At 37.3% G+C, this 23,058-nt stretch overlaps 2 protein-coding genes across 3 annotated transcripts in view; one reads left to right on the top strand and one right to left on the bottom strand.

The window, feature by feature from the left end:
* Positions 1 to 14,270, top strand: part of LOC143033302 (procollagen-lysine,2-oxoglutarate 5-dioxygenase 1-like) — a 57,622-nt gene extending 43,352 nt beyond the window's left edge. Inside the window, exons 9-16 of the mRNA XM_076198574.1 lie at positions 4,629 to 4,730; positions 5,571 to 5,684; positions 6,188 to 6,269; positions 7,352 to 7,531; positions 9,729 to 9,830; positions 10,843 to 10,944; positions 12,258 to 12,416; positions 13,812 to 14,270. Coding sequence (XP_076054689.1) covers positions 4,629 to 4,730; positions 5,571 to 5,684; positions 6,188 to 6,269; positions 7,352 to 7,531; positions 9,729 to 9,830; positions 10,843 to 10,944; positions 12,258 to 12,416; positions 13,812 to 14,018 — 1,048 coding nt within the window. The 3' untranslated portion in view covers positions 14,019 to 14,270. The remainder of the gene's footprint in view (positions 1 to 4,628; positions 4,731 to 5,570; positions 5,685 to 6,187; positions 6,270 to 7,351; positions 7,532 to 9,728; positions 9,831 to 10,842; positions 10,945 to 12,257; positions 12,417 to 13,811) is intronic.
* A 949-nt stretch (positions 14,271 to 15,219) lies between these two features.
* Positions 15,220 to 22,997, bottom strand: RpL36 (ribosomal protein L36). Of its 2 annotated transcripts, none has more exons than XM_076198576.1 (4): positions 22,943 to 22,997; positions 15,934 to 16,031; positions 15,679 to 15,813; positions 15,220 to 15,369 (listed from the first exon to the last, which is right to left on the bottom strand). In XM_076198576.1, the coding sequence occupies exons 1-4, from the start codon at positions 22,980 to 22,982 to the stop codon at positions 15,250 to 15,252; spliced, it is 393 nt and encodes a 130-aa protein (XP_076054691.1). In that variant the 5' UTR covers positions 22,983 to 22,997; the 3' UTR covers positions 15,220 to 15,249. The 2 variants fall into 2 exon arrangements, with proteins under 2 accessions (XP_076054691.1, XP_076054690.1); XM_076198575.1 differs by lacking the exon at positions 22,943 to 22,997 and adding an exon at positions 17,116 to 17,233.
* Positions 22,998 to 23,058: the final 61 nt, after the last annotated feature.

Consider the following 23,058-nt stretch of genomic DNA (forward strand, 5'->3'; position numbering starts at 1 on the left):
ATTTACCTAGTTGTATTTTACGGGAAGGGGAGCTATGCTCGTGTTGTCCCGTCTTCATATCTCATTTTATCTAAACTGTTTTTAAATTCATGAATTGTTTTTGCACACACCACTTTTTCTTCCAATTTGTTCCAAATGTCTTTCACTCTGTGGGGAAAGCTATTCTTTTTCAGGTCTCTTCTATAACTGTCTTGATTTTCTTTCCGCGTCCTCTTGTATTTCTACTGTCCCATTTTATTAGATCCTCTCTATCAATAGTTTCTATGCCTTTCATGATTCTATAAATAGTTATCAAGTCTTCTCTCTCTCTTCTTTGCTGTAATGTCTGTAGTTCAAGTTTTGTTAGTCTCTATTCATATGATAGTTCTGAGAGTGTTGGTGCTAATTTTGTAATTGTCCTTTGTATTCTTTCAAGTTTTTTTAATATATTTTTTGTACTTGGTGACCACATCGTCACTGCATATTCCAATCTTGGTCTTATCAAAGTGACTAGTATTTTCTTCACCATTTCTTCGTCCAGGTATGTAAATGCCATTTTGATTGCTCTTATTAAATTATAAGTTTCTCCAAAAAATTTGTTTATACAGTATGTTTCTCAGGGGACATATTATTCATAATAATGACTCCCAGGTCCTTCTCATTTACTACTTTTTTATTTCGTTTTCTCCCAATTTATATGATCCCACTATTCATTTTTTGCTTCTTCCAAATTCCATTATACTACACTTCTTGATATTGAATTCCATCTCCCATTTCCTACTCCATTCCCATACTTTATTGAGATCCCTCTGTAGCGACTCACAATCTTCTTCAGTGTTCACTTTTTTCAACAATTTTGCATCATCCGCAAAGAAGTTCATAAACCTTTCAATTCCTTCATCCATATCATTAATATATATATATATACATATATATATATTATATATATATTATATATATACATATATTATATATATAAATATATTTTTATATATATATATATATATATATATATATATATATATATATATATATATATATATATTATATATATATATATATAGCAAACATTATTGGGGCCAAAACTATTTCTTGTTGAACACCACTTATCACTTCATCCCAATTAGAGTTTTAGTCTCTTATCACCTATCTCATTTTTCTTTCATGCAAGAAGTCTTCCATCCACTTCAGTAGATTGTCCTGTATTCCTCCTGCAGTTTCTAATTTCTTAATCAACTTCTTATGTGGTACCTTATCAAAAGCTTTTTTCAGGTCTAGAAATGCACAATCAGCCCATCCATCTCCTTGTATTATATATATTAGCCTTGAATAGAAACACATTAAGTTTGTGACGCATGATCGTCCTTGTCTAAATCCAAATTCTCTTGGATTTAGTACTTTTTTTTTCCAAATGTTTTACCCATCTAGTTTTGATCATTCACAGATTTTAGCTATCGTACTTGTAAGAGAGACCGGTCTATAGTTAGTAGGGTCTTCCTTGTTTCCCCCTTTATATATTGGTACTATATTTGCTCTTTTCCAATCTTCTGGAACTTTTCCCTCTTTCAATGAACTGTTTATTAGACTATGTATTTTGTCTGTTAGTTCATTCCTGCATTCTCTCAAAATCCAGTTTGCCATTTCATCCGGTCCATGCTATTTTCTGACATCGAGGTTACTCAAGTGTTTCATTATTTCATTTCTTGATACTTCTATCTCTTTCATAGGGGGGACTCTCTCCTCCCATTCGATATCTCTAGGTTGTATGTTCTCCCTTGTAAACACCGATTTAAAATGCTTATTCATAATTTCTGCCATTTCTATTTCCTCTGTGTATTCGACTCCTCCTTGCCGTAGTTTCTCTAATTCTTGTTTGCTTTTCAGTTTGTTGTTTACAAATCTGTAAAATAATTTTGGTTGATCTTTACATTTTTCTAAGACATCTTTTTCGTATTTTGTCTTTTCTTCTCTGCGCACTTGTACATATTCATTTCTATAACTAGTATATATTTTCCATTTTTCAGGTTTTTTGTCTTTCTTCCCATTTTATCCAAGCTTTATCTATTTTGTCTTTTAACTACCTACATCTTTTGTTTTACCAGCACTTTACATATCCTTTTTCATGTTTTTGTCTTGGCACATGATTTTCCACTCCTTTATATATATATCTATTTTTTTTTTTGTCAAAATGCTCCATTTCTCTTCTACTGTTGTTTCCTCCTTGTGTATTCTTTCCCAGTCAGCTTTTTGAAGGAATTCTTTTATTTTGTCAAAGTTTGTTTTTTCATACATCAATCTTCCCTTTCTATATTGTTCATTTTTTTTTATGTATTTTTCCTCATTTAGTTCCAGTTCAACCAATATGTAGTCACTTTTACTTATTGGTGTTCTATATTCGATCTTGTGCACTATTCCGGGTTCTGATGTGATTATTAGGTCCAGTCTCGATGGTTCTTCCTCATTTCTATACCTAGTATTCTCTTGTATCCATTGTGTCATTGTATGTTCAATAATCATATCAAGTAATACATTTCCCCATAGGTCATCTCCACCCTTCACTGTCATCTCTTCCCAGCAGATTTCTTTACAATTAAAGTCACCCATTATAATTATTCGTCCTCCATCTTCTATTATCTTACTTAGTGATATCCTGGTGTCTTCTAACATATTTTTGTGTTCTCTTTCTTCCCACGAAGCCGTTTTAGGAGGCACATAATTTACTACAAACTTCCTGCTCTTCCCATCCTTGTCCTCCACTTCCATCATAATCATCTCTACTCTATTCTTTCCATATGTGACATTCCTCACATTTATATCCTTCTTAGTCAGGAACATAACTCCACCCCTTTGTTTTGCCTCTCTGTTTCTAATCCAACAATTATATGCTCCATATCCTACACTGTTGGGTGGTAGTGGACCTTTCAATTTTGTCTCTACAATTCCCATTATGCCCGGTTCTTTTTCCCTCAGGTAATCATTCGGTTCGTTCAAGCCTGTTATTAATCCATCTATATTTGTCCAAGACACTTTTATTTTTCTGCTACTTCCATCGTGTTTTCTGTTTTCCTTCCATTTTTCTCTGCTATGAACCATTTCCTCACTTTCATATTCACTACTCTCCAATAGAATTTCTCTTTTTCTGTCTCTGTTCTTTTCTCGTTTTTTTCCTTAGCTTCTAGTCTTTTTGATTTCTCATCCTCTTTCCTCTTTATTCATTTCTCTTTTTATCCATACCTTTTTATGTTGCTCACTGTCTGCTAGTTTCCCTGTTTTTGCTAAGATATTCTCTGTTGTCGTTTGTGACCTGAATTTAACCTTAATTGGTCTGGTCTTACCTGTATTATATTTCCCGAGCCTATATATTTCTTCAATTTATTTTCTTATTTCAGGTTCATCTTCTTGAACTACTTCTAATATATTATTTACTTTTTCCTTTTCCTCCTTTATCCTTGTAGTCCTATTTAGATTATACTTCTCTTCCGTCCCTAATATAATTATACACTTTTTATCTGCTAACTCTCTTACTATATTCTTCTTCTCCCTCATCAATTTAATAACTGTGTCTTCAGTTTATTCTTTCATCTGCTGTGTAACTATATCATTAAATACAATTTTGTTGTTCTCTTGGACTTTTCTCCAACTCCGTGCTTCTTTTGCTGTGGCCTCTTTGTTGTCTTTATTATTCCTCTTTAATTCTTCATTCTCCTCTTTTACTTCTTTTAACTGTCTTTTTAATTCTTCTATTTCATTAGTGAAGTTTTTGTTCAGCTTCTCTAGTTCTTCCAATTTTTCAACTCTCTGCGCAATCTTTGCTATGTTACCGAACCTATTCTCCCAATGTTCGGTTATTTGTTCAAGTTTTTCCTCTAGTCTTGCTAATCGGGAGAGGTTGGTGTCCGCCCCCCCCCTCATTAAATCCCTGGAAATTATTATCCTCACCTTCCATTGTGCTGCTCTTATCTATATTTTTAATCTTTACATTTTTGTTAATCCCTTCACCAAAATCATCGGTCCTTCTCTTGTTTACAAGACGCCTGGCCTCCTGGACCAAGTCCTCCCCCTCCTCATTTCCTTCCATTTCCCTCAGTAATCCCTCCCCTTCTCCATTTTCCTCACTTTCACACTACACCACGAGCTTTCCCCTTTCCTGTAAATACAATAAGGTACTTCCTTTGCGTTGAGATCCACGAAACTTTCACTTTTTCTTCAGAACTCCAATCTTCGCCGTCCATCCGACGAAAGTGTGTGTGTGTGTGTGTGTGTTTCACTATGGTCCTGGAATATGTGTTGGACTAGTGATCGGCATCTATTACCCTCCTGGATGAGAACTCAGCTCATATATGACCGATATATGGGTAATGCTGTGACCTTACATGCACGCACCCAAACTCCCCGCCCACGAGAGTTGGAGTAACGACTCGCAGCGGAGCGATACTGAAATTATTTCAGCCATGGGCGGGATTCGAACTCGGACCGCTGGAGCAGCGGTTGCAAACGCTATCACTACGCCGTGTTGGGCAGAGACGTGCGTGTGTAGAGAGAGAAAGAGAGTAAGAATGGGGGAAATGGCATTATCAAACATGAGATTCTTCCATATACTGTACACAAAATAAAATTACTAGTGAAAAAGTAAGTCTTTCCCTTTGCAGTCAGTGGTGTGAAGAGAGGAACTGTGACTTTGTGGTTGTCATGGATACGTCGGCCGTTCTGAAGAAGCCAGAGACGCTGAGGGCCCTAGTTCGTGCAAACAGGTAAGTCCTACATGTTTTCAAAACCCTTATTTTTACAACTCAAATTTATATCTTTTCCTTTCGTTTGCATCATTAAAATGTCCAGGTTTTAGGCTGACCCATCTCTCAACCTTGAATTCCTCCGACAAGATGAATTGATTTTAGTATTTTTTCTTCATGTTTAGATGCAAGAAGATTTTATTCAGCTGAAGGGATATAATGAGCTATGATATCAGAGTTGACAGTTACCTGTATGAATATGTGCATGCCCTATGAAAAATGTATTTAGATATTTGAAATGCAACTATGTTACTAGAATATGAAAATATACCTTCAACAAAAGTTTGGGGACGTGCTTTATATATCTAGAGGTGTTTGCTATAACGAGTTTTAACGCTCACTGCAAATAGTGTAGTTTATTTTTGTATTGTGATTCCCATTTTCTTCGTATAACTTGTTTGCATTTGTTTATTTTTACATGTTTCTGTAGCCCTTTCATCTCACTACTTCTCTCGCCAGAAACTGATTTCCCGAGACCGACAGTTTAGGTGATTCTGTGGGACGTTCGTCCCTGCTACTCATTTTCAAAATTCATCAGAAATGCGTCGGCAGCGTCGCCGCAGAGCTGTCATTCCGTCTCCGGGTCGGGCCACAAAGATCTCTTCCTTTTTATTAGTTTTCCATTACTTCTTTCCACTTTCTTCTTGTGAGAACATACATGCACACAGTCCAACGTTTCTGCCTGGAGACATCTACGGGAGGACCTGTGAACCGCTGTCATCTGTTGTAGAGCCGTGGGTTTACGGTCAAGAAAACGCGAGGCAACAACTAAACACATATTTTTTCTTCCATCCTACACAGGCCCGTGATTGCCCCATACCTTGTCAACAACAAGGACAAAACACTCAAGTCCTTCGCCTATTCCGTCAATGGTATCACGAACTGGGACAACATGATCACCGAGACGTTGATCAAGTAGGTATTTCCTATGCTGATCACTAGGTAAATAAAAGTAAATAAATAAATAGAAAAAAAAATCATGGTACAGGGGGTCCAATGTTTCCTGAAAGTACCCAAGTTTCTGCTGACGCTAGTTAATTTTTTATCCGATTCCTTTGTACCATTGTATGGATATATATATTACATATATATATATATATATATATATATGTATGTATATATGTATGTATGTATATATATATATATATATACATACATACATATATACATACATGTATGTGCATGTGTCTGTGTATGTAGTTTAAAATTTAATGCTGGGTAATTGTGTAGATGGTGCAAATATATATTTATGCCAACATGAATTATTATCCAAGTGACAATCATATTGTTCTGAAATGATAGCTTATTATTCTACTTTACTTATTACTGCCACAAAATTTCTAAAACAAGAGAGAGATATAAGTGGTTCTTGGATTTCTCCATAAAGTTGTTCTGACACACTCCTTGACGATCCTCAGGGGCATATTTCGGGTGAGCACCGTCAGTGCCTTCAGGGTCATCCAGCGCTCTGCCCTCAAAGAGCTCCTTGACAACCGCCAGGTAAACAGTGTAGTTTGCAAGTACACACACGAACAACTGAATCCTTGTGTCACTATTTTAATTAAACTTCTATTTAGTTAAATTCAGGTGGCACTTCCTCCATCTTTCAGGCTTATCCATAACCACATTTAGGTTCTCTCCATAGACAGTGTTATTTTCTTTTTTGATCATAACACCCAGATAATTTATGACCCCTATAGTGTCACTACTATTGTTATCCTAAAGAAATGTGCTTTCCTGTTTAGGTGTTTTTTAGACAAACTTGTCATCTTTGCACTGAACCTCTATTCAACATTCTACATGCCCAGTAGTAAGGAAACATTCAACTTGTTCAAGTCAAAAGTTCATAACTTTCCTACTGTCCATAAATCCTTGTATGAATTAGACCTCTTGAAAAGTATATTTTGAACAAGAACATAGTGTAGAATATAACATTATGTGCTTTCTCTGATTGATAGTATGGATGCTCTAAATGATGCTCTAGGGGTGATCATTTCCTCTTCCTCATAGACTCCTATTATATTCTAATGACAGTGATAGCATCATGTGTGTTTTGTGCATGCATTTGTGTGTATGTATATGTTTAGGCACCATTTTGGTTTATATTCTTTATTTCTTCTTGATCCTACATGTATGCTTTCCATGTGGAAACCACAACTATATATTCCAATTTCAGGTGGATTAATTTCTCTATGAGCTTTTCCAGCTGTGTGAAGTGAAATGTCACCCTTATACTGGTCAGCAGCTCATATTTTGTTAAAAAAAATTCTAAATGTATCTCCAGAAAAAACTTGTTTCTCTTGCTATGTCCACTTACCATTCCTTTCCTTGGTAACATTAGTAAGCCCCCTTGTTTTCACTCATTCTTTCTCAGTTGCACCTCTCCTGATCCAAATATCCTTAAAATTGTCCTTATTTGCTAATGCTGTGTATATATATAGTATGTGCATGCTTATTAGTGAATGCAAGACTATGTGTATCCTAGTTTGTACACACAATTTAGTACATCTCTGCTTCATCATTCTTGCCCATTGACCTAAAGATAGAGAGAATCCTGAAGTAAATTTCAGAATTGCCGACAGGTGGGTGAGTACCTCCTCAACATCAACTTATGGGGCCAAATCATGGATGCAAGTAAAGTCATGGCGAAGAAGAAACATCCAGAATTATGGGCCTTTGCTACCAACGTCAAGTTCTGGTCAAAGCGTTACATCCACCCTGACCTGTCCCCTATTCTGAATGGAGATGCCAAAGCAGAGGAGGTAGGTGGTGGTGATCAAAGAGGATTCAAATGCAGAGGATATCAAATGGGGAGAGTATCAGGGGTTCCCCAGTAGAGTAATGGATACCTGGATGAGTAGGTTTCCCTGGTGAGGAGTTTATATATATATATATATATATATATATATTATATATATATATATATATATATATATATATATATATATATATATATATATACATATACAGACGCTCCTCTACTTACATTAATTCATTTTACGTTTTTTCGATTTTACGTTTGAACTGATTGTAAAAAATTATTTTTATTTTTTTTAGTTATTTTTTTTTGTTTAGCGCGCTCTCCGTAGTACGAGACTTTCAAACAATACTTACGCATGATGCTGCGTCCATTGTTTACATGGCACAAACGACAGACTGAACGTGCCTTGCCTCCTCCTCCTCCTCCTTCTCCTCCACCATCTCACTTTATGTTGCTTGAATTTAATTTATTTGAAATTAATGTTATTATTTTAAAATGTTATGTTTATAATTAATGATTTAGGGGTGTTTTATAAGATATGGTAATAGAATTTATGGATGTATAGTACAGTATGAACGGTCATACATTACCGGAACGTACAGTAACAACTTACTTTCATTTTCACGTCACGTTCGGAATGTAACTAAAACATAAGTTGAGGAGCGTCTGTATATAAAAAAAAAGTTTATCAGTAGTTACAAATGAGCCTGGCACAAAAAAAAAAAAAAAAAGAATAAAAAAATAATACAATTCATGTTTGCATAATTATAGAATATGAATAAGTAACAGCAATGTAGGTATATTTTTGCTTACTCAATTTTCACTTTGTGTCAAGTGAGGCTTCACTGCTGCTGGTGAGGATGATGTTGGACACTAAAATGGTAAAACAATGAGATAATTCAAAGGGCACATGAACTCCTTATGAGTCAGTGGCCATCTAAGCCCATTATAGGCCATTAATTTACATGGTAGCAGTGCATTGCCCTGGAGTGCAGAGTTGGAATCAAATGAGATTTTTTTGCTATCCAATTATGCATTTCTTCTGGATAGTGAGAAATGAGGAGATGAAGAGGGGAGCAGGAGTGGAAAAGGAGATAGCAGATAGGGCTGATGAAAGATTATTGGGAATGTTTGGATATATGGAAAAAATGAGAAGAAAAATTAGTAAGAGAGGTGTGGAAGGCATAGGTGGGGGGAGTGAACTTGAGGGGATGACTGAGGATAAGATGGATGGATGGGGTGAAGGGGGCATTGAACAAGAGGGAAATGTATGTTGAGCAAGGAAGGGAGAAGGCAGGAGACAGGGATAAGTGGAGAGTAACTGTATGTACTTAATTGTAGTATACAAGAAAGGAGCAATGCTCATTGGCTCCCGTCTCCTATTCTCTAATTTTCCAACATACCTAGACTCAAGTTCTTGTACATGTGTATAGATGATACTGTTATGAAAGGAAGGGAGGGGCAGGGGGTGCTTATATGTGAATGATATTTTGACTCAGCCTGAAGGGATTTCTTCTCGTATTCTTTTTTTCTGCATGAGGGGGTGGAGAGAGGGGGGTTGCTGATTAAGTGAAGTAGCCTTGCTGCATTGTGTTTGATCCAGAGCAGTGGGTGGGATATAGGGATGACCCATTATCCATGAGGAGCTAAGATGAGTGGGAAAAGGGTGGTGGATGGGAGTGAAATGGGTGGTAGTAGGTGCCTTTGACTTGGCTACCTCCCTTATATGGAGGAAAAAGCTTTTTTGTATATAGATAGACTCCATTTTCTGAAGACCTTGTCTACTGATTTTAGGTATGGTCCAACTAAGGGATCAATAGGCTCAATAAAGATTGTTAAGAAAATGGGAAAATTTATAAATAACATAAAGAATGATGACAGACAAATGAATCATGTACCATGCAAAACAGGAATGGTTGATGGATAGGGCACAGTTTGTCGACTGGCAAAAACATGAAAATTGTATAGTAAATACTTTTGAAACTACCAGATGGAGGACACCATAAAAGTAAATAAATCATCTGGCAGGTTACATAATCAGTCAGCAAAATACTTCTGGTCTGACCACTATAGAGTAAAATTACCTAAAGACCTTCAAGCCCTTTTTTCTTTTTTTTTCAGATCCTATTCACCTTCAGGTAAATAACCAGGATCTAAAAATCCTTCATACAAATAACATTCCAATCCTTGCATTGCAGGTGTGCCCACAGACATACTACCTACCAGTTTTCAGTGAAAGGTTTTGCCAAGACATTATTGAAGAGGCAGATTTTTATGGGAAATGGTTGAACAAAGAAAAGGTAAGTGGCTCAGAGAACTATTTCAGACTGAAGTGTTGCTGGACTGGAATGAATTAAATGAATATATATAAATATATATATATATATATATATTCTCATTACACTTTTTAATCCACCAATACATTTACTCACTTCTCTCAATCTACATTCTACCTCCACCCCCACTCCTCCCTTTCCTGCTACATTTGTACCCAAGTATCTAAAACTATATGTATGTATGTATGTATCTAAAACTATCCACTTCCTCCAGTCTCTCTCCCTTAATACTCACTTGGTGGATTAAAAAGTGTAATCAGAAATAGACATTTGGGAATGGATGCTAAGAGGAGGTTATATGAAGGAGTGATTGTGCTAACAGCACTGTATGGGGCAGAAACATGGAACAAAAGAGAGGAAAAGAGAAGGAGTTTGAATGTGTTTGAGATGAAATGTATAACATGGAAAGAATGAGTGAAGAAAGATTAGTAAAAGATGTGTGGAAGGCAGAGATGGAAGGAGTGAATATGATAAAAAAAAATTTTTTTTTTTTTAAACAATATGGCATTATATGTACACTGAGAAGGGAGTGGGTGGGGAATAGAAATGAGTGGGGGATGGGGGGTGAGGGAGTATGTGTGAATGATATTTTGACACAGGCTGAAGGGATTTCCCCCCCGTCTTCTCCTTTTCTGTAGGAGGGGATGAAGAGGGGGATTGCCGATTAAATGAAGTAGCCCTGCTGTGGATGTGCTGTCTTGCTGCATTGCCTCTGACCCAGGGCAGTGGGTGAGATGCAGGGATGACCCATCATCCAGGAGGAGCCAAGAAAAGAGGGAGGAAGGGGTGGTGAATGGGAGTGGAGTATGTGGGGATGAAATGAGTGGGAGTGAATTTATGCCTTTGACTTTGGCTACCTCCCATGTAAGGAGGAAAAGCTGTTGGTATGTGTACATACATATATATATATATATGTATACATATATATACAGAAACGTGTGTGTGTGTATACAGTAGTTATGCTTTCTGTTGACAGGATGATCCTGAGGTTTCCCACCAGTATTCAAGCCAAAACATTAACCTGGAGGACCTTGAGTATGATGAAGTTTGGCACCAAGTCATCAACAAATTCTACAAAGTAAGTTGGAGGAAATTAATGGGGGAAGAGAGAGGAGAGGTGAAGTCAGTGCAGGATTTAGACAAGGCAGGACCCTAATCTGGGTAAAGATTAGAGCTCCGCTGCCATAAACTCAACCTAAGAACTTATAAAATTTAGGTTTAAGACATTAGTTATACATGAATCAATATGAAAACTGCACAATATTTTGCTATCAATCCATTTTAAAACTACATTACACAAAAAAGACAAAACATTTTCAAAGTTGCTCCCCCCCCAAAAAAAAAGTCCCTGTGGCTGTAGCTTGTATAACTTTATCCAAATCCAGCATTGGGTGGAGTTAGGGTGGGGGATCAGTCAATCAATTCGTTGGCCCCTGGAAAGAAAGAACTTGGAATGGTGGTAGGAGATACTACAGGGAAAATGTTACAATAGGTATTTGCTTTAATAATTTGTTGAAAAAACAAAACAAAAAAAAACCATACATACATGAGGAAAGACAGCAGGAAGGAGAGAAAATGTGAGAAGAACTATGTCATTGGATGTAATTTGATCTCCTTTGTGTCATCCTACAATTATGTGTATTTAAGAAACCTAATCTGTTCAACAAACAAAATAATTTTAGGGGAGGAGGGTCTTTGTACATTGGACACAAGTTAACACACACAATAATACATATTAACCTCTTCAACATTTTAAGTTATTGTTCCAACTAATATAGAGGGAGTTCTTGGTTTATGACTGTTTCAACTTCTGCCATTTCATGGTTATACTAGCAGAGCTTGTCCCTGTACACTCCCTTTTGCTGATTTTTTTTTTTTAATAATAACTAGTTGGTGAGCATAGTGGGGGAATATGTCATTATGCAACTGACCAAAGGTTGTGTGCCATTTTGGATTACTATTTATAATTCTCCCTATCATTTGTGTTGGTTTTTTGGGAACTTTTTGCCCTTCATGAGGGCTCCCAAGTGCAAGACAGACTCTTCCGGTGGCAGTATATTGAAGAAAAGGAAAGCAGTCACCAAGGAAGGTGTTCGCTTAAACTGATTTTGGCCTATGCCAAAAATGGGCTTGTGACTTAGCATAGGAATGGAACTCGTCATAAATCGAGGACCCTGTGTAATATATTTAGCTGAAAGATGGACTTGAACAAAACTAATCTCAGTGAATCAAGATTTCCAAGTCTGTACTTCAGATGATTAGAATTGCTTAGTATTAGTCAGAACAAAAATCTGAGGGACACCATGTTGAAGTGGTTAATATTTTAGCCAGTTTTGAAGCTATTAATCCAGTGTTGCAATACATCTTAAGTTTCTCTCTACCCCAAACTAGGAGATTCTTATTAAGCTGTACAGAGACTTCAAAATAGACTCCAATGCAGATCTCATATATATCAACAAGTACAGCAGCCACCAAGAGTATGGCACTTTCAAACCACATTTGGATGAAGGGACCTATACCATCAATCTTGCCTTGAATAGTGATTTACAGGTGAGTTTAACAAGACAAAAACATTAGGAAATATATCTAATCTACTGCTTTCTGCTATGCAGATACATGAAAAATGCAACAGCAGTCATTTACCAGAATAAAAATTTATAATACCTAATTATAATATCCAGGAAAGGATGTACTCGTGAGGTCATCTTTTTTCTAATCATTAAACCCAATTTTGAATTCACAAGGTTTTAGCTTGAAACTGTTCTAGGAGTTAATGCATTTATGAGAATTAGCTTGATATCCTTTAGACCTGTAGTCTTCAATTTGCTCCCAACTTTATAATCCCCTCCTTTCCCAAACCAAGAGATCTTCTCCATCAGCATCTAGTCCCTTTAATGACCTGAAGACTGATCACTCCACCTTTCTCTTCTCTCTTTCACTTATGGTAGGTCCAGTGCTAGTAATTCCTCTCCATATGTTTTATATGCAAGGCTGGGAACCAATTTCATCAATGGACTCAAATTGTAACTGAGGAAAGAAACTATTAGCATGGATATTTTTTTCACCTTATTTATGAGTATATCCTTCACTCTGAGCAGAGACCATACCACCACTGCATATTCTAATCTAGGGCAGTCCAGATATTCTTCAATTTTTTTTCATAATGTCATCCACCTCAACTACATGAATACAAATAGTTTTTTTTATGAAGCAGTCATTGTTCCCATGTTATTGTGTGGAGCAGACTTGAATGAAGAGTTGGAAAGGAAGACCGAATGTTTTAGAAACATGTTTGAAAGATATGATAGGTCTTTCAAGAATGGATGAGAAATGTGGCGATACTGACACTTGGGCGAGAAGAAAGCTGACACATAAGGGAGAACAGCATGCTGAGATGGGCACATCAAAAGAATAAATGAGGAAGCACTAGCAGTGTGGAAAACAGAAGTGGATGGAGAGTGAAAGACCAAGAATGAGATTAATTGATAGATGCATTGTTGTGTTGAGCAGCAAGTAGAGATTGTGGATGGATGACATGGTCTGAGGGGATCTTTTATTTTTCATCTGCTTTATAAATATTGAGTGGATGAGGAAGGGGGGTTGTCATATAGTGCAAAGGTGAGTAATCTAGTTGCAACTGTTGAGTTCTTTGTGCATTGTTTTATAACCTGAGCATTGTAGCAGGAAATAGGGCAATCCATCGCCTCAGTCTCAACACATTGCCAAACTTGGAATAATTTTTATTTGCTGAGATAAGAGGGAGGGTGGAGGGGTGTGGTGTGTATTCAGGGATGGAATGGGTGGGAATGATTTTATGCCTTTTTCTTTTTGGCTACCCCCCCTTGTAAGGGGGAAAAGCCGTGGTATATGTATGTATGTACATACTAACATTTTTTTTTTACATATAAATAATGTACTACACTAGCCATACTAAACTTTTTACAGGGTGGTTGTAAGTACTCGGTGGTCAACACGAACTTCAAGAAGTTGGAGGCATGTCATGTTCCGCACAATCAAAATGGCTGGGTCGTAGTACAACTCGGTCATCCCAAAAATGTGCACCAAGATGTCATGCTCTCCTCAGGCACCCGCTATGCTTTGATCAGCATATTTGAGACCCAGGACCAGTCATGTAAAGGTCCAAAATTTTAATGATTTTGGGTGAAATTTAACATTTGAAATGCATGGTCACATTTGCAACCAGGCATGCATACATATACCAAAGGCTCTTTCCCCCTTACAAGGGAGGTAGCTAAAAAACAATGGCATAAAAACCACTCCAACCCATTCCATCCCTAACATACTCCGCTCTCCTTCCTCTTTATCTTGGCACTTCCTGGATGAAGGGTCATCCCTGTATATCACTCACTGCCCTGGGTCAGATGCAGCATGAAGAAAAAAGAATTGACAAGGAAATACTTGCAAATTACTTAATATATTTTTCTGCATAAAGGGACAGAGCTTGCTGTGCCTTGCTTCTGACCTAGGGCAGTGGGCAAGATGCTGGGATGACCCATCATCTAGAAGCCAAGAAAAGTGGGAGGGATGGTGAATAGGTGTGGATTTATGCCTTAAACTTTGGTCAACTCCCCTGTAAAGGGGGGGTAAAGCCTTTGGTATCTATATGTACTTATCAAAGGACAAATAATGGATACCTACTAATGATGGACATAGGAGGAATCCATCTCATTGCTGTTCATCCAAACCAAAAAATCCTTGCCTACATTGGATTGAGCAACCCAAGAATTTGGCACATGGTCACCAGACTACACAAGATTAATTTTTCTTTCTTTTTAAATTACAAGAGCCAATCGTTGCAAACACCTTCCCTCTCACTATCCAGCATGTAGCAAGGCCAACACATAAATAATGGTCCAACATTTCTCCTCTAAGGTTTTGTAGTAGAGGCTACCATGTTGAATACAACTGGTAGGTAAATTACATCAAAGATCAGTGCATGGTTTGCATTACTCACTAGCTCGCATAGTGCTAGTGGGTAATGCAGTGCTTTAATGATTAAGTATTTTCACTTGATCCCTTTAGAACCAAAGGTACACAGAAATAAACCCGACTAAATGTTGTATTGGATGAGCAACATTTCACAATTTTTTTTAAATAAATTTAGAAAGTGGTCATATAGGTGTATAATTTTCCTCTACTTTAATGTAAGTAAAAACAGTATTTTCTCTTGCATTACATATATAAATATTACCCATAGCAACCCATCTACTACAAGACCAGCCTTCTGAATGACAGCACCAAGGTAATGGATTGCTCAACCCATCTACTAGTGTATTGCAACCAAAGTCAGCATTTAACAAAATATTCTGGTTTCCAAATCAAAGGCTAGCAATTGGATTTTTTTCCTTTATTCTACGAAAGTTTATTTGCTGGCAGCAGCGGCGGCGGCAGCGGCAGCAGCAGCTGCTGCAGCCTTTCTCTGCTGAGCAAATACGTGCTGCATCTCCTCACGCTTCCTCTTGGCACGGATGTGAGTGCCCAACTGTAAGATAAATTAATTTCGTAAATTAACAAATCAACAAAGGGGGAATGGTTGGTTGGCTGTTATTGCCAACATGTTGTTGCTTTTATCCTTATGGATATTTCAACAAGGTGGAAGAGAAGGTAGATGATGAAATGTAGTAGTCATGGAGGAACACATCATGCATACATTTGTCTCCAACATGAGTAAAATTATATATCATTTTCTCTATGATCTGTTTACCTGAAAGCTGCAGGTTTACTGCAAGAGAGACTAGGAACAATACATTTGCCAATTCATGATCTATAACAAATCTACAATTTTTTTTACCTTCTTCTTGAGGAATTTGAGTGCCCTCTTATCCTTAGAGACCTTTAACAATTCAATGCACCGCTTTTCATATGGAGCAAATCCACACACATCACGGACAAGATCCCGGATAAATTTGTTTCGCTTGGTATCTTTCTGTAACATAAATTTTCACATAAAATATCTTGAGGATTTCAATATTTTTTCAACTATTTCATTACATCTATATATACACACTTCTCATTTTGTCAACCATATGATGTAACTAATACTTACACCCTTTCTTGAACTGGGCTTTGGCTTTACGGTGTTTTTGGTGACCTTGTGGCCCTTTTGAAGGCCAACAACCATATCATACCTAGGCGCCATTTTACCTGGAATGAAATACAAGGTTCTACCTTGAGTATGCAGTCATAGAAGACTTTACACCTGTAAAAGGATATAGCTCAACTTAAAACTTCAGCATTATAAAAGTTCCCTGTCTACAATGACATACAAGGTAATCAATCTGCAGATCCACTGCACCAAGGTAACTGGCAACAACCAGTTGTTGTCTAGCTATGGTTCAGGTGGGCCAAATGACCGATTACCATGCATGTCACCTATGACCAGGTACCTTCAATGCTTCAGTTTTCATATTCATAGTACTAAGAGAAATAATGAAAGGATAAATTAACAACTGTGGAATGAATCATGGAGAACCTTACGACAGACTATATGAAAACATAACGAGAACACAAGTATAAGAATTCACCCTTTGTAGTACTATGATCTAGTCCATTGTGAAATAGACATAACAAATGTGACAGCAGACATGGAAGATGTGTTAAACATAATCAGTTCTTGAACTGCAAGCTCACCAACTTAGTCCAATCCTAATCAGGTTATCTCTTTATAATAGGGTATGTTCAGTTAGTTTTGGCTAGGTCAAATTAATTAGCATCAATCTATCGGACAACAAAACGTGCGATCTCCTTAGGTTAGGTACCAATTACCAATGGTCTCCCCCCCCACAATTTTGTTTTTATTTCACAGAAAACCATTCTAAATCAAGGATATGTCCTACATGAAGTTCAAAAGGACCACTGTCCCAACATAATCTATTAACCACTTTGGTACGATGACCCCTTACGTAGGTGTCATGAGGCACAAGTGGGTACACGAGGATGCTAGCATCGGTGTCTTGATTATATATACATTTGGTTTGACCATTTGATCACATTTTGTTTATTATTATTACTCAGAGTAAAGGTGAACAAGTACTACAGTAGTGACTTTATATATAATAAAATGAGTAGTGTGATGCATTGTTCATATGGCAGCCGATGCTGGACACGAGAATTTGACTTGTACTGAAGTGGTTAACTAGTTTTGCCATACTGTAAGAGGACCAGATGGTATTCTGCCAATATACCAAAGAAATAAAATAAAGTAACCTTTGGACAGATCTCGCCAAACCTGGGAATACCAATGATGTTCCACAGCACCTTTGCTGTGAACGTGCTGTGTCTTGTTGTTGCTTCTGACCTAGGGTGGTGGCCAGGGTACAGATATTTCCCATTATCCATGAAGAATAAGACAAGAGGGAGGAAAGGATGATGGATGGGAGTAAAATGGGTGCCTTTTAACTTTGCCTACATCAATGAACTTCCTGGCCCAGTCTATAAACAATGTGCCAGACCCTTACAGATGCACCTCTCTAGGGAGGTAGTAAAAATTGGAAATTAAGTTTATTTAATTGAACACAATACCACTGCCACTGTAATAAATACATCATGTTCTGCCAATATGATATGTGGAATGAAACATGCCTTAACACTATTATACAATATTAACCTCTCCAATATGACTCAAATCCTGCATTATAATTCAAAAAATTACAAATGTAATACCCGTTATCTTTCAGTCTAAATGCTGATAACCACAGAAAATGCAACTAACACAGTTAATTGATTACAAGGGTCACTGAGCTACAAAATAAATAAAATCGAGACACTGATGCCAGTATCCTCGTAAACCCACTCACATGGTGTCATTGTATGCTAAGGGTTAAAGTGGCCTTTTCTCTTTTTATCTACACTTGGCACTTTCAGAATCTAAAAAACTAATAAATAAAAATATATTAACCTAACTTGTAATACTAATACTTGTCAAACCTAATGACAGAATGAATGCATGGCCCATACTGCCTAAAACACTGGCCGACACATGTAAGGGTTGAGAAACATCTGACCCATACATTGTAGGTGGTCAACTAGAACAAGCTCCCCAAGTCAATCATCAGCACAAATTGTTGACATGTTTGAAATGAGACTGGAAACTATTGGAAAGGGCATATATGCCCACCACATATTGCTAACACAATCCAGTAAATTTGGTGCCACAGGTGCCATTTCCAAAAAAGCTTACACGAGATTTTGTTATATTCCAATATCACTCAAAAAATATTCTCCTTTCTTTTATGCAGCAAGGAATTTTTTTCCATGGAATGGCTAAATTAGGTTATCAGCTATTGGCCAACACAAACTGGCCATCAACATTCCTGATAATGATTCTGATGACCTCTACTATTACAGGTATTACCTTACATACTTTAATTTCTTCAACTTCCAATCTATCAAAAGAAAGATGGCACCTCAAGCACTCATCCCTGCTCCATTTGGCAGTGTATTGCTTTTAGAAAGAAAAACATACTATGTTGATGTATCAAATTTTACAAAATTAACATTTATCTATTGCTATATTGTTTAGGTGAGCACTTCTATTAATTTCCAAAAATTTTATTACCATAGTTAAATTTCTAAAGCTCTAGCTTAGTGATAAATGAGCAACAGCAATAAATTTTGGAAGGCGCCCAAAATCCCTCTATGCATATTGTGCTGTTTGTACTGCTTAGAAGGTTATAATCTTAAATTATCAAGTTTATTGGAATAATTATAATTTGCAGAATGAAGATTTAGATAAATTACAGCAATGGTCTGAAAAGTGGCTAATGAAATTTAACCTCTTCCATACGGTGATGCCTACGTAGGCGTCATGAGCAGCAAGTGGGCACGCGAGGATGCAGACGTCGGCGTCTTGATTATATTTATTGTAGTCATACCTGCGTGACCCACATACTCTGTAAACTGGCTTCATCATTTTTTCTATGGTTATCAAAATTCATTGGTGAAAGAGAATGAGCGATAGAGCAGTGACTTTATTTTTTATAATACAAGTATTATGACACAACAACGCTAATGCTGCCAGACGTGCGATGTGGCCCGTATTGAAGGGGTTAACACAAGTAAATGCAAGGTAATGCACATAGGTAAAAATAACAGTAAGTACGATTACAAGTTATTTGGAAATTCGTTAACAAAAGTGAGTAGTGAAAAAGATCTTGGCGTAATTATCAGTAACGATCTCAAATCATCCATACAAATGATAAGTGCTATGATAAGGACATTTGGGAATGATATTGTAAACAATATGTAGAGTATAGAATCCTATAGAAAGTATCATTAGAGGACTTTTTCATTCAGGATTATGGTAGTATGGTAGATCAAAGGAATAATCAATTCTATATAGAAATTGTTAATCAAAGGAATCAGACAAAACAATTGATCAAAGGAATAATTAATTCTCTATAGAAAATTTTAATAAAAGGAATCAGACAAAACAATACAACTTCAGTTCACATGTTCACCCATAGGTAATTGTTTAATAAATTGGATACAATGGTCCTTAAAATCAGAAGTTAAATCAAACAAGGCAAGAAACAATGGTCTCAATCCGTCCGGAAATAGATTCAATTTGGAAGTAAGTAGAAAAAACTTTGCCAACCGTGTAGTTAATGAATGGAATAAACTTCCTGCACAGGTTGTGCAATGTAGTTCAGTTTGAAGCTTTAAGAATCATTTAGATAAACACCTAAGCAAGATGCTGTAATGATTACAATTTATTTTATATCATGTGTTTTGTTTTGTTATCATTTGTCTGTTTGATTTTCATTTATTATTAGTTATATGTCAATCTATTATCATTTACTAATTACCTGTTTGTTTATTATTTAACTATACCTATGCATTTATGTATTTTATTTGTTATTTATATTTATATATTCATTATTATTTTATTAATACTATTATGATTTTTTTTCGCATCCGACCTAGATATGGACCAAAAGGTCTCCTGTTGGCATGCTCCGCATTTGTAAATAATGTATTTTACCCTATGTACCTGGTTGCCATCTGTAATGGTATATAGTAATTGGAGTCAGAGTTATCTTAATTTATTTTATTTTATTTCATTTTTGAAAATTGGCTGAATTACTATATGCCATTACAGATGGCGACCAGGTACTGATATAAGGCAAAATACATTATTTGATTTGAACATTTGATTATCCCTTTGGTCTACCATTTGCATGGAGGTATTATGGGTAGTTTAGGAGGTATTTTGGGCAGGATCGGAGGAGGGACTGAGGAAGTTGGTGACAGAGTTTGGGAGAGTATGTGATAGAAGAAAGCTAAAGATAAATGTGGGTAAAAGTAAGGTGATGAGATGTACAAGGGGTGAAAGTGGCAGTAGACTGGAAGTGAGCATTAAGGGAGAGTGACTGGAGGAAGTGGATAGTTTTAGATACTTGGGTGCAAATGTGGCAGGAAAAGGTGAAGTGAAAGTGGAGGAAGAATGTAGATTGAGAGAAGCGAGTAAATGCCTTGGTGGATTGAAGAGTGTAATGAGGAATAGACATTTGGGAATGGATGCTAAGAGGAGACTATATAAAGGAGTGATTGTGCCAACAGCACTGTATGGGGCAGAAACATGGAACATAAGAGAGGAAGAGAGAAGGAGTTTGAATGTGTTTGAGATGAGGTGTCTGAGAAGTATGATGGGGGTTACTAGGATAGAGTGAGAAATGAGGTGAGGAGAAGAACGGGGGTGGAAAGGGAGTTGGGAGATAGGGTTGATGAAAGAGTATTAGGATGGTTTGGACACATGGAAAGAATGAGTGAAGAAAGACTAGTAAAAGAGGTATGGAAGGCAGATGTGGAGGGAGTGAACATGAGGGGACGTCCTAGGATGAGGTGGATGGATGGGGTGAAGGGGGCTTTGGGGAAGAGGGGAATGTCTGTTGAGGAAGGACGGGAGAGGACAGAAGACAGGGGTGAATGGAGAATGGTTGTATATGGATGATGTTGTGATGCATGAGGTGGAATGGGTGGGGGATGGGGGGTGAGGTAGTATGTGTGAGCAAAATTTGACGCAGCTCGAAGGGATTTCTCCCCGTCTTCTCCTTTTATGCATGGGGGGACGGAGAGGGGTCGCTGATTTAATGAAGCGGCCTAGCTGTGGATGTGCTGTGTCTTGCGACACTGCTTCTGACCCAGGGCAGTGGACAAGGTGCAGGGATGACCCGTCATTAGGAGGTGCTAAGATAAGAGGGAGGGTGGAGGGGTGTGGAGTATATTCAGGGATGGAATGGGTGGTAATGATTTTATGCCTTTTCCTTTTTGGCTACCTCCCTTGTAAGGGGAAAAAATATGTATGTATGAACATTTGATTATTCCTTTGATCTACCATACTACCATAATCCTGAATGAAAAAGTCCTCTAATGATACTATCCATAGGATTCTATACTTTACATACTGTTTACAATATCATTCCCAAATGTCCTTATCATAACACTTATCATTTGCATGGAGGTATTATGGGTAGTTTAGGAGGTATTTTGGGTGTGGGATTTTGGCGGAGGTATTATGTCATGGATCCAAAAATTTTTAATTGTGCACACCTACGCGATATAGCAATAGAAAATTATTAATTTCGCAAATCATAATAGATCAACGTAATATGCAATTTTCTTGGCAGAAATCAATAACAAAAGTTGCTAAAATGTATTTACTACCGAATGAAGTCTCAGTGGCTGATTTTTTTTATGGATGCCGAGGTCAAAGAAATGAAAGGATGATAAAATAGTCTATTCCAACCTAACCTAAATATAGTAATTTGGCACCTCAAATTCTAAAGATCATCCTAGTCGTCGTCATCATGCATGTTGATGTCCTGATTAGTATCATACCTCAGGCAAAAAGACGGCAAAACCCGTGTTTTCTCATAAAAAACAAAAAGTTCAAGGAATCCCTATTGTCTTTGTAATAGTGCTTATTAACGTCACCTGGAGTTGAACACTTGGTCCACAACACGTAGCAAGGTTTTTTGTTTTAAATTCCACCAAGAAAATTGCATACTACGTTCATATATTATAATTTACTAAAATAATATACAATTTTCTAATTCTATATCACGTAGGTGTACACAACTAAAATAATACTGCATCAGCTATACTTATTCTTTTACTGGGAAGAAAGAGGACCACATGGGACTTTGATGTGCTGCAGAATATGTGTCAATGGAGGTAATAATCAATGGAGATGAAGTGGAGTACCTTCGTTTATGCTAGTTTCAATTAAAGTAAGTTATCTCATAAAAGAGTGTGCAGAGGTATTGTCAGAACCACAAGCCGAGATTTTCCATTCATCCCTGACAACAAGCGACGTACCCGAAGACTGGAGAAGAGCCAACATCACGCCTATCCACAAAAAAGGGAATAGGAGCACAGCACTTAACTATCGACCAGTGTCACTCACAAGCGTAGTCTCAAAGGTGGTGGAAGGCTTTGTTAGGGAGGCACTTATGGCCCATGTGAATAGAAACCGGATCCTATGCAACGCACAACATGGCTTCAGGTCTGGACGGAACTGCCTCACCAACATGCTGACATACCTGGATGACGTAATCAACGCAGTGGACAACCAGTACTGGATAGATTCTATTTACCTTGACTGTGAGAAAGCATTTGACAGAGTTCCTCATCAGAGACTGTTAGCTAAACTGGAGGCAATTGGGGTAACAGGTAACACCAAGAATTGGATTGCCAGCTTCCTGAGGGACAGATCACACCGGTTGGGCATAAGGGGTACTTTCTCGGAGTCGCTACCAGGAAGGACAACAGGGCTGGCAGCAGCGGTAGTCCACTACGGCTGTGAGGATCGACCTCAGAACTTCACTAAGTAAACTAAGTAAGTAAGTGAAGAGCGGAGTGCCACAAGGATCGGTGGTGGGACCAATTCTGTTCATCATCTATGTTAAAGACCTTGTTAATAATTTGGAATCATCGGCAAGTCTGTTTGCAGACGATGCAAAAATATATAGGAACATCAAGACCCAGGAAGATGTCGAGGCATTACAGAGAGACTTGGACAGAGTAGCTGAATGGAGCAGAAAGTGGTTACTCACCTTTAATGTAGACAAATGCAAGACAATGCACTTCGGCCATGGGAACCCCAGAACAAACTACAAGCTTGGAGAAAGGAACCTGGATAAGTCAACGGTGGAAAAAGACCTAGGAGTTT

The sequence above is a fragment of the Oratosquilla oratoria genome, chromosome 15 (assembly GCF_046742065.1).
Source record: "Oratosquilla oratoria isolate Oo_2021 chromosome 15, ASM4674206v1, whole genome shotgun sequence".
In the NCBI taxonomy this organism is placed as follows: domain Eukaryota; kingdom Metazoa; phylum Arthropoda; class Malacostraca; order Stomatopoda; family Squillidae; genus Oratosquilla; species Oratosquilla oratoria.

Bases quoted from the DNA above. Each gene is read 5' to 3' on its own strand.
- RpL36 (XM_076198575.1), bottom strand. From the start codon at position 17,218: ATGGGAAATATCTGTACCCTGGCCACCACCCTAGGTCAGAAGCAACAA. The intron at 16,032-17,115 runs GTTTGGCGAGAT...ATTTCATTCCAG, and splicing joins AACATCATTGGTATTCCCAG to GTAAAATGGCGCCTAGGTAT. The intron at 15,814-15,933 runs GTAAGTATTAGT...TTTATGTTACAG, and splicing joins AGCCCAGTTCAAGAAAGGGT to AAAGATACCAAGCGAAACAA.